We start from the raw sequence: 12604 nt of genomic DNA, 5'->3' as shown, positions 1-12604 counted from the left end.
TATTAAACCCAATTTATTATACTCCGTAAACAAAAGGAAAGAAACTAAACCAGTAGACTGGTAGTAATAGTAGTAGTAGGCACATTTATTCAACCCAATTAATGTCTAAACCTTTTAGCTTCGTGAGCCACTTTTGTGTATTTTGCGAAACATATGGCTTTGATATTGGAGTCTTTTCTTCACTTTCTATGCCCCTACTTGCTGCTATATTGTCTACCTGTTTTTCCTTGGCACTAGTTTGCCCCTGTCTGCTAGGGTGCTTCTGTCTCACCTTGAGTGACAGTAGACGAGAAACTTCATGAAGGCCGCCCCATTTCTCCAATGCCCGTGCGATGTCATAGCGTCCTGTAAGTATAACAACAGAGTTCATAAAATTCATAAATAAAACTGAAGCTCCCTCTTGTTGGAATGACTTGAAACAATATCACAACTGAATATAACCTGCACGCTCAAACGACTTTCTGCTGGGCATAAATGATGGGTCCATTCCCCAGCTCCCCTGGAATCGATTAATCTGTAAGGTAAAACAGGCCAAATTAGATTTATCCTCATTATCAACTTGTAAATATTATGATTCTGTATTGCAATAACTTTCCACCATCTAACATGTTAATGAATTTCATTTGGCTTGAATTTAAAAGAACACTTAAAGGGTAACAAAAACAAATCACCTCCTCCTGCAGATTTTCAAGGTTGTCCCAATAGCCCTTCGGTTTACGTTGTTTGTATGCAAGGGAGAGATTCATCAAAGATGCAATCCTTCTAAATCCACCCATGCGTGTGATTGCTTTCTCGATATCCACTCTGCCATGCAAACGCAGTTGCTTTCTCATAGGCATAAATCCTTCCTGTCCATGTTCAGATATGAATTTCAGGAGCTCAGTTTTGAGGACTTCAACGTCCCTTTGCAAGCCTGGAACTCTTGGTCTTTGTCTAAGTGAATTAGCACTATTGGAACCCTCATCCTCCTCAACAGTATCACTATAGGCTGTTTCATTGCCATTGCTGGAGGAACTTTGTTGCCCATAAAGCTGTCGATTTTCTTGTGTTTCCAAGGAAAATTTGGCCTCTCTTTTTTCAACATAATCTCGTATCGCACATAAATTGGACGGTAGATCTTCATATATAACCTATAAGGTCAGATAAGTAACACTTTATTATTTTGTTACCACAAGGATGCTTATCATCTTGTCTTTTATTATTCCCGAACAGTTATCTTGCAACATATCTTGTAGGCTTACAAAATTAGTTTCAGAACAAACATGTATGGCAAGAAAATGGGTAAAAGTATCATGGAGGCCCTTGTATTAAGAGTCGGATTACACTTTACTCCCTTTTACTCAAAAAATGAACAAATTAGCCCCTATACATTAGATCAAAAAGCAAACTCCTTTCTATTAAAAATTTCATCCATTTTTACCGTTAAAAATTGGCGTTGCTGATAGAATAACCAAAAGGTTACATGTGGCGTGCCACGTTGGCCTCATTCTAACATACAAGGACTAATTTTTAACAGTAGAAATTAATGAAATTTTTAACAGAAGAACAAGTTTGCTTTTTGATCTAATATATAGGGGCTAATTTGCCAATTTTTTTCGTAGAGAGGCAAAATACAATCCGACTCTTAGTACAAGGGCCTCTATGGTACTTTTACACAAGAAAATGGACAAATTACATTTTATCATGACGATTGAATTGCGCATAACCATTGGCCCAAAAATAAAAAAGAGTAATGAATATTCAGTTAAAATTTCCATAAAGGTTCGTACAAACTGTTGAAACATATAGGTGGAGATCCATCTGCAACTTTCCCATGCAAGGAGAATGTGTTATTAATAGTTTATGATTCATTGAAATCTAAGAAGTTTGAAGGTTAAGAAAGGCTGATTTTTTGATAACATTTTACCCAGGTACCTAATATTCAAGTAAACATGCACCAAGTGACAAGAATTCTATAAAGAAAGGATATATTCAGTTCTTACCCAGAAACATTTGTATTTTTAAACTTATATCTTCAATGGATACATTAGCTGCAGATTAGGTACTACACAGTAGATGAGAAAATGAAAACGGAATGCAGTGAAGTGAATATTTGACATCCTTCAATGGATACATTACCTCTTCCATGAGAGCTTCAGAAAGAAGGGAATCTCGGTGCATTTTTGACTCCACAGAATACTTCAGTAGTGTGTGATGACTTCCAAGTTGATCTAGAAGCCATCTCCCCTGAAATGAGTCAAAGTCCCCTTCAACCTGCTCGAAACTGATCTCTTTTTCAAGTTGTTCATGCAGATCTAAAACAACTCGTGCATGAAGCACCATATACAATAAGCCCTTGCATCCTTCCTGCAAAAGGAGCCAATTAAATCATAAAATAGGCCAGAGTAAACTTGCTTCATATTTTGTTGAGCTAATGAAGATCTCCACAGGCCAAAAAAAATGAAGATCTCCAAATTTAATATGGTTCTTAAAAGCATCTTCTTTAAGAGGCCAAATGTGAAATGGTCCTAAATATATAACTACAACAAAAACATCACACTTAACGTATGGTCCTTAAGCGCACACAAAGCATAATATAATCCATGTAGCTGATGCAACATTGAGAGGAAATACTTTTGTAGCGTTGTACTGTCTTGTAACCGAGTCTCGAAACAATTTGGCCCCTAAGATCTTCTTCCAGGATTTTACAAGTATGGTGCTTTTCTGCATGTCAAGGTTCCCTCCTTGATCCTATGGTCCCAAATTCTAAATCTCTAAGAACATCATAAATGATATTGAGAACATGGTTTTTGGAACCAAACTGGTAGCCGAACCAATCAAGCCACTGGTTCCCAATTCAACCATCGATTCGGTTTTAATAAAATAAATTATTAAAAATTTCATAAAATTAAACAATTATTAAAAATTATAACTCAGTTCAACAGATTAAACAACCAGTTTAACCAGGTTTTTATCCCGGTTTTGAGGGGTTCACGGTCCAATCGATTCAAACCCTTTGTCTGGACAGATGTACCGGCCGGTCTGGTTTGGTTCCAACAACTCTGACTGAGAATAACTACAAATCACTAATATAATACTCCCTCCATCTTAATAAATTTGTTACATTATGCCTTTTTTTATTTATTTATTACGGGTAAAATTTTGAAAAATATATTATAAGAATTTTGAATGAAGTTGTTTTTAGATATATTTTTTATAAAATTTATTTAATTAAAATATTTAAAAAATTGAGGTCAAAGTTTGATCTCAAAAATATCAATTGTGACATTTTTATTAGGATAGAGTATATATATATTTGAAGGCAGCTCATCAATTTATTAATTTTCACCTGTTTGGAAGAGTGAACAAGATGGTAGATTTAGATTACTTTCACCTCGATTATGTGGAGATTGTACAGAAGCTCCAATTGTTCCTTTGTGAATTGTGGAAGCATCAGAGTATTCTATTGACCCTTATCATCTCCTGTTGTTTGCAATGCTTGGTCTGTCTGATTACTGTCATTCCCTTTCTTTTTCCAATTTGGAGGCTTCCCATGAATTTTCCAGTAGGTTTCCTTTGTGTTGTGCCATGGCTTAATGCAATGTTCACACTATGGTTTCCTTTTTCTTATCTTCTTGAGACTCCCCTTGGGCTGATGCAAGTGCTGAAGCCTCAAGTGTTTTTGTTTCCGGGTCAGTATTTGGTTTCAACATTACCTTTCCCCTACTCTCTTCCGTCCTTATTTCCAAGAAGGCTTCCCTAAGAGTAGGTTCCCAAAGAAGTAGGACCTAACTTCATCAAAATCTTTGTTTACCCCAGCCAAAAAGTAAATAAACCCGATCATTCTCCTCTTTTTTCATACACCTAACACTATCGGTTGGACAGTCCCACTCATCATTATAACATAGGTCTAGTTCCTGCCAAAGGGACATCATCTCATTGAAAAAATCAGTAACCTCACGCTCCCCTTGCCTTGATTTCCATAACCTGTTTTTCAACTTAAAGGTTTGAGAGAAGTTTTCTACATTAGAGTAAGTTTCCCTCATAGCCTCCCAAATATCTTTTGCTATAGGAAGGAAAAGATAGGGTTTGCCTACTGATGGCTCCATAGAATTAATCAGCCATGACACATCCTTAAATGGAAGGAAAAGATAGGGTTGATCTTTTAAATGGAAACATCCTTAAGTTACATTTGCTGCATGCATTGGATATGATAGCTAATAATAGAAAATTTTAGTTAGATTAAATATCCAATACTGAGATGATTACAGGATTATCAAAAGCTGAATTGGAATGCATAATCTATATGGACAAGTTCAAATAAGACAAGAAAAAATTTATCGTTCATCTACTAAAAGCAACAGAATCTAAAAGCATTTACTATGGCATCCTAAGAGAGAAAATGATTCATAAATAAATCTTACTCGTACCTGAAGAATGCGAACTTTGTTGTTTTCGCGTGATAAGACTTTACTAATAGCTAAATTTGGAACAATCCTGCCAAAATGAAACTTATTGAGGAAAAAACGGGAAAACAAAAGAACGGTTTGATTAGAAAGATAAATATTTGAATACTGTGGATTTATTTAATCTAAATTATTCCATTTTACTACAAATCTAGGAGCAATGGAGAATGTATGGTAACTAGTAAGTTCTACTTGGATTATATTAGACTTACTCTGGAAGACTCTCGTATGCAGTTAAAACATTCCAAACTTCACGAACAGGGGCTTTTACAGTTATGCTAGCAACAACGCAACGATGAACGCCTCCATTTTCCTTCAGCCCAAAAGCATTTTATCAGGAACAGCTATAACAGAAGTCATTATATCAGCAATAGCTAAAACAAAAAGTGGCTTCCAGACAACATGAGACCCTATGAGAACAGACTAGAATCAATTAGTTACCAATAAGCCATCAAATCTGCGAAGATGAACTTCATCAACCACACAAGGCCTATCGATTCTGCAGACTTTTCCAAAAACACCCCAGCTACTGTTCAACTCACTCGAAGATGGTAGAGGCCCAGTTACAGACGGTGGTTTATCCTTTCCCAAGAGTGCACCATTTGAGTCAATGCCAGGTGAAGAAAGAACAGGCAAAGATTTTCTAATCAAATCTTTTGCTATTAACATCTTTTGATTCCCATGAAAATTCTTTTCAGCTTGACAAGCCAAGGCTCTAAGATTCACAGGAAGATCAGATCTGATAATCCTCTCCAGAAATATGGCAGGGAAGTTAAATCTTGGAATTACATTAACTTCATATGATAAAATTGTAGTACCAGACCTACAACAATGTCACAGAGAAAAAGTATTTTACTTCAAATGGTAAAAGCAAGAATCCGAAAACATGTTGGCTGTGAAATAGAGAACATTGATGCTACCTTGTTCCAGATTTGACAGACCATTTCCCTTCAAACTTCTTAAAATCTCCATCAACCATGGAAAAGAGGAGTTCACGACCGTTGGACTGAATCACAAGCAACAATTTATAAAGCTTGTAGGTATTAAAGACTACAGAAAGGCATATGTCAAAATTAAAGCTACCAAGACAAGTGAAACAAGCTCAAATTCAGTTACGAAGAACTATAAATCCAAAGCAAATAAATCTGCATAAACCTCGTCCATACAGCATCTCACTTGCATAGCAGCTAAAAACCTATCCATATGTTTTCATGAAAACCAACCTCCTCTTTCAGTTCAAAATCCTATTTTCTATTTCAAATAGTTCAGTTAATAAACCTGCAAATTAGTGGCATCATGGACCACCTTGCTCAAAATTACAGATTGAGCTTAGCCTAGCTTTGCCTTCATCAACATTCTCCATCCTTGACTATTCACTTAAAGTCTATGCATGATCACATTTTCATATTATGACTTAAGAGGTGCTTGAAATATTTGATGGATCAATTTAGTATATCATATAAGAAGTTAACAAGAATCCATAGTTGGTATAGGAACTAAAGGGTTTTGTTAAACTTTTAAGCTTAAAGACTGCACAATGTCAGTACATAGAGAATGGCAGAGACAAGCTCACTCTATTTACTCCTATGCCAAGTAGATTGCAAATATTTTCTCCAAAATTCAGATCCATTCCTTGCTGTCAGCTATTAACAGGAAAGGGCAAGAAAACTTGTAAGATGATTAGCATTCCCCACTATGAAGCTAAAAGCTTTTTGAGATGTTAATCTTCCTAAATATTTGTTTAATATATGCATTGAGACTTTATTTCAAACTCCAAAAGGTATCACCTTTAAAATAGTTCATTCCAGACATTCCATCAACTACTTATTTTTGGCAAAGATAAGTGCTTTCCATTCAAACTCAACCCAGGTAAAGCCCATGATTCTTAGTTGCAATTGCAATAAAAAGTCTTGTAGTTCATTAGAAATTGAATGTAAGCCTCAAAATATTTTTGTCAAAGAAAAATGTGAAGGACCAAAGAATTAAGTTTCATGTATACCATATACAGTATGGACGCATTTAAAGTTATCATCTGATAATATGATGGCAGTGACACCTGCTCATGGCACCGCTAAAGCTAAACATAATCATGATGATAGCAGCGAAGAAAAATCTATAGTGAAAAGGTTGCGGACTAGAGTTCTACTGATTTCACGTGCAAAACATGGACTTTTGAGGTAGCAGTATTCGTGGGAAGATGTCATACATAGATAGCTTCTACCCGTTAAAGTACCAACTTGAAAAGAACAAGGCTTTGTAGTCAATTACATATCCAAATTTGTTAAAAAAAAAAAAGTGAAACAACAGCCACTCGTAATGCTGCAAGGTTAATAGACAATTACTAGTATCTGTATCACAGTTCAACACTATAACTATATTGGTTAGGATGCTTACCGAATTGGGAATTTCTTGGAGATCAAGAACAACACGTGCTTCAATATGCCAATATAATGCCCTTTGCAAACCTCTCTGTTCCAACCATATCCGTCCAGGATGCGGGCAAGGAATCCTTCCACTAACAAGCAGACAAAGTTCATAACTCAAGTGATGGAGAAGGGAGTAAGTTGAAACTCATACTAACTTCAAGTAACCCCAATTGCAGCCAAGTATTTTTGGGAAAAATACTAATAGTAAGGTTAAATCTGCTATTAGTCTACCTACTTCATGAAAGTTGTAGATTTAGTCTGTGCTTTTATTTGATCAATTTCAGTCTTATACTTTAGGAATTGGTCACTTTTAGTCTCTATACTTTTCAAAATTTTGAAATTTTAGTCCCAACTCAATCAAACATTAGCAATTAAATCCGTTTGGTTAAATTCAATTACTAGTCCCTACACAAATATAGATTTAGTTCATTTTTTTCGATTGGATCATTCTAAATACTTGCACTTTCTCGAATTTTGAAATTTTAATCTTAACATAAATTACGGACGGTGAGTAATGGGTAGTGAAAATAATATGCTAATATGACATTATGCAAATAATAATATGTTTGACCCAACAGATTTTAGAGATAGTATAACTCTACTTAATAAATTATGTACTAAAAATGATCAAATAAAATTACATCTTAAATCCACAACTTTTACAAACTACAGGGACTAACAACAGAATCAGAATTTAACCTAATAATAAAAGGGAGAAAGGGGGAGGGAAAAGCAATACCTGCAAATAAGATTAGGGATAAAATCAGCAAGACGTTCATAATCAGTAAGAGCATTCCAAACAGAATCAATATCAGCAGAAACCAAAATCTCGGCTCTGATTCGTCTTTCCCTCCAAGAAATCACTTCGACTGCGCAATGCACTCTCTTATTCCTATATTCATCTTCATTTTCATCATCTTTTCCACCGAAATCACCACCTCTTTTCACCAAACTAGTTGTTAGCAAACAAGTTTTGGCCTGGGTTTTAACAGTGGAAAAGGAAATGCGATATTTGTTGGAAAAACAAGGGGGGTTGTTGTTAAGTGGAAATGATAGTGAAGAGAGAGTTGCAGGGGTGAAACTCGAAGCCTTGCATACGCAATTTTTCATAGTGGTTTGAGAATTGAGAGAGCAGCAGCTGTGTTGGCAGAGTTTGTGTTGTGTTTTTAATTAGTAGGAGATAGAAGAAGAAGAAGAATGTGGTCCATTCCATTTTAGTTTAAACTAGCTTTGGTTGGCTGGCTGGGAACCACCAGTTTCTTCCTCATACTCCCCCGTTTGTCTTTTAATAACCAGAATGTGTGGTTCAACTACGTCCTTCCGTTGAAGAGGGGCTTTTAGTCTTTTTACACTAAACTACCTATAAAAGTTTATGGGCGAGATTCTTGTATTATAATTACAATTAAATAGGTCAAAGTTGTAACTTATTGTATAAAAATATATTAAAATTTGATTTTTTAAGTACAATTCAATTTCAAACCTTAAATTATATTTTTAAATAATAAATACTAAAAATCTATTCATATTTGGTCTTATTTATTCTTTTAAATAGTATAGTGTTTAAATTGATTCATTTAATATTAAATGAACTAATTTGATCAGATTTCTACAATAGAGAAATCTCTAAGATAACTTTATCAAACTTTATGTGGCCATTAGGCATTTAGTGAGTTAAGCATTTAAAATGCTTCTCAAAAAATATTCTTGGGAAAAAGCTAAAATTGCTTGTTTCTGAAAAAAGTGTTTTTGAGTCAATTTTTTCTTAGGAAAATCATTTTTCTCTCTCAAAAAACAGCTTATTTAAGAATACTTGTGTCCCAAAAATGTTTTTTAGAAACAATACTAAACACACTCTTATTAGTTACCGAAGTCCTTAATCTGTACTTATTACTTTTCTTATCTCATCAATACGTCAAAGACAAATGGGCATTGTCGAGTTTAGTAATCTAAAAAAAGTAAAAGTTCATTGTACTATAAATAGTTACCATCCTAATAATTATAAATAGTGAAACTACATCAAAATTATAATTATAATTATAAATAATAATTACACCCTTTTGTAATTATAAGAAATTATTGTTATAAAATAAAAAGATAGAAAATAAAGAACAAAGAAAATAGGAGAACAAAAGAGAAAGCACATTTTATTGGTCAATCGGAATGTTTACAAAGCTCCTCCTGTAATACCCCTTAACTTGAATCCATCGCCAGATTAGGGTTATGAGGCATTACCTAACAAAACATAACTCAGAACAAACATTCAATTGACTTCAAGTACTAGGCAATATAATCTTCTTTATAAAAGTTTTCTTCATATATATATATATATATATATATATATTTAAATCATTTCACATATACAAATCATGCTTCATTAATACAAAGTTCAAATCATATGAAATTTAGATGCATGGCCTTTGAATGCCTAAAACATTATCAAACATACTTCAATCATATCACATTACAATCATAGCTGAACATAACTTTAATATTATTATAACATACTCATGCCACTATAGTCACATTAAATATTATTGAACACAAAGAACAAATCATTGTATACCAAATTCGCATGCTTTATAATCAATTCAAAGTACATACACCGAACCATTCAAGCATAATAAAGTTGCATACTTTGCCATTACAACTAAATCAAAATAACCAATGTATATTCGAACATATAATCATCTCATACCTAGCATGCATTAAGACATCCATTAATTCAATTTCATTTATTTAACAATTACCAAACATATCATATACTTAGCCATTTAAATTCATCACAAGATTATGTGCATAAACTATAATAATTTAAAGCATCTTGAACACAAATAACAACCAATATTACACTTATTTCACATGCCCAAAATACCATAGTTAGAATACATACACTTAACCAATAAATTAACTACCTATTCGGTCATATAGGAAACCTTATTTACTTCATATTTATATAATTATGCCATACACATATCACATATTTTAACAAGCCAAATATGTTCATACACATAATTCATTATTTACCATTTAGCAGCCAAACCTTTATAGTCAATATATATACAAATACATTATAAGCTTATAGATACCTGTAACATAAATCCAATACTTGACCATCTAATATCAAATTATTCAAACCGAAACACCTATTCATCCTCACTCACAAACCATACCATATAATGCATTTTCAAATAATTTAAATACAAAGCCGAATGACCTTAATACATTCATTACTCATACCTAATTTACTTAAGTTAAATCATATCAAATCACCATAACAAAACATACTAAGCATATCATACATATATATATACATATCAAGCAAATTACACACTTAAACTATGAAACATAATACTTAACATGAACTCAAATCATAGCCAAAATATAGATAGTTTCCAACATTCATATACATATTTCAATTTATATGTCTTAACCCAATCTCACTTAAAACCAAACCTTAACATACCACACATATCATATATATATATAACACATAACCAAAATCACTTAAACTTAACATTATTTATCTTACTAAAATACATCAAACATACCTCATCTACCTTATTGCTGAAACACATGAACAAAACATCACCATAAATATATGCCATACCATGTGATTACTATCCATATAATATTTAAACCATGACCAAAATAAACTTAAGCCATAATTAAACCAAAACCTAACACAAGCAAGGAAATTAAGCCATTTTCGCATGGCTTTTATACAAACACTTTCGAATTAAACTAACTCCAAAGCTAGCCTATACATGCCATAGTTTTTAAAGAAAAATTTCAGCTTATAAAATACCGAGGTTAGTCGATAGTGTGATAGACTTTGCTGATGATTCCCGAGCTCGTAACTTGACTCCAAAATCTATAAAACAGAGGTAAACAAGAACATACCCAGTAAGCTATTTAAGCTTAGTAAGTCATAAGCAAAAGAATCATGAATTCATATACACAATTTATTCATAGTAAATAATGATAAATTATCATAATCTTATTTTTTTTTAATAATTTCAATATCAAATCATGTATACTTTGTACCAACTTTCTTTTGATCAAATACTCATTTATGTATATTAACATAGTTTGTCTTCACCTTATGCAATATATTAACATCACAAGGCCGAATTTGTATATAATCACATAAACTTGCACATAATTCACATTAACATGTATCATTATATCAATAATTCAATCATTCAACTTACCTTACTTTCATAACTTAGTATATGTACATACCTGAACCTTTTTATTTGATTTCACATTCGATCTTCATTTAACATTGCCCGTTGAACCATTCGGAATTAAAAAGGATACGCGGATAGTCGGAAGGCTCGTACAATGTCAACGTCCCGGACGTGGTCTTACATGTAATCACATATCGATGTCACTGTCCCAGACAGGGTCTTACACGTAAACACAAGTCGATGCCAACATCCCAGATGTGGTCTTACACGAAAACACATATCGGAATCCTATGTCATGACATATGTATCCTAACTATTTCGAAGGTCCATACGGGACTTTTAGACAACATATCTCGATCGAATCAAACACGAAATAAAACTTCCTAGCTTATCACACATTCAGCCAATACACATATATATCCACAAAATTCAATTCAACAAAAAACATTTATACATTTGCAAATTTAACAACATTTATATGCTTATAAACTTACCTCGGATATCGACGAACTAAATAATTGACTATTCGTTTATTTTTGTTTTTCCCCAATCCAGTTCTGTTTTCTTTGGTTCTTGATCTAAACAAATTCAAATTCAACCCTTTTATTCAACATATCAATCAATTTAATCTAAAAACACATAAATGGGAAAATTACCATGTTACCCTTGATATTTTACACTTTTTACATTTTAGTCCTTATTGCATAAAAGTCAAAATACACAAAATTTGCATATATCATGCTAGGGCTGAATATTTATAGGCTCCATACAAGTCCATATATTTCATTTTTTCACATTTTAGTCCCTCAAAATATTATTTTTATAATTTAACCCTAATTACTCAAATTCACCAAAAATCCAAAGACAAAACATATTAATCTAACACATATATTTCATAATTCATCAACTATCATCATAAAACTCATAAACTCATCAATGGCATATTTCAAAATCTTCATCAAAATCAAAAATTCAAGCATGTGTCTTGAAGTATTCGAAGCAACGATTACAAAAACGTAAAAATTATCAAAAACCGAACAAAAACTAACCTTGAATCAAGCTTCAAAGATCGCCGAATAGCTAGGTTTTTCTTCTTTTCTTTTCTTTTCTTTTCTTTAGTTTCAGTTAATAGATAAAGAAATAAAAGATGATAATGGCTTTTATTTGTTTTATTATAACATTATAATATAATATATATTATAACATTTATAAATAATATAAAAACTATATATTATAAACATAATGCCGTCCACTATCTTTTCAATGGTCAAATTGCAACATAAAACCTCCATATTAAAAGAACAACCACTATTCGGCCCTTTTAGAAATAACCACTAAATTTTCATTTTACGCGATTTAATCCTTTTTTTTAATCGGACACTCAAACGACGAAATTAAAGCACAAAATTTTCACACAAGTAAATTCACACATAATAAACACAGAAAATAATTTTAAAATATTTTTCTAACTCAGATTCGTGGTCCCAAAACCACCATTTCCATTAGGGTTAAAATCGGGTTGTTACACCTCCAAAGTCTCTAT

At 32.7% G+C, this 12604-nt stretch overlaps 1 protein-coding gene across 1 annotated transcript; it reads right to left on the bottom strand.

Annotated features, from left to right (window-relative positions):
• LOC107931353 (uncharacterized) lies at positions 1 to 8129 on the bottom strand. Its single transcript, XM_016863232.2, has 10 exons — positions 7611 to 8129; positions 6840 to 6960; positions 5366 to 5451; positions 4887 to 5268; positions 4658 to 4758; positions 4410 to 4476; positions 2119 to 2346; positions 672 to 1130; positions 442 to 514; positions 1 to 345 (listed from the first exon to the last, which is right to left on the bottom strand). Exons 1-10 carry the CDS (start codon positions 7979 to 7981, stop codon positions 86 to 88), a joined length of 2148 nt encoding a protein of 715 aa, XP_016718721.2. The 5' UTR covers positions 7982 to 8129; the 3' UTR covers positions 1 to 85.
• Between the last annotated feature and the right edge of the window lie 4475 nt (positions 8130 to 12604).

The sequence above is a fragment of the Gossypium hirsutum genome, chromosome D09 (assembly GCF_007990345.1).
Source record: "Gossypium hirsutum isolate 1008001.06 chromosome D09, Gossypium_hirsutum_v2.1, whole genome shotgun sequence".
Classification (NCBI taxonomy): Eukaryota; Viridiplantae; Streptophyta; class Magnoliopsida; order Malvales; family Malvaceae; genus Gossypium; species Gossypium hirsutum.
This window is presented reverse-complemented; position numbering and strand designations above follow the sequence as displayed.

Coding starts and splice junctions, on each gene's coding strand:
- LOC107931353 (XM_016863232.2), bottom strand. CDS start 7,981: ATGAAAAATTGCGTATGCAAGGCTTCGAGTTTCACCCCTGCAACTCTC. Junction 4,477..4,657: donor GCATACGAGAGTCTTCCAGA/GTAAGTCTAATA, acceptor TCATTTTGGCAG/GATTGTTCCAAATTTAGCTA. Junction 1,131..2,118: donor CTGAAGCTCTCATGGAAGAG/GTAATGTATCCA, acceptor CTGACCTTATAG/GTTATATATGAAGATCTACC.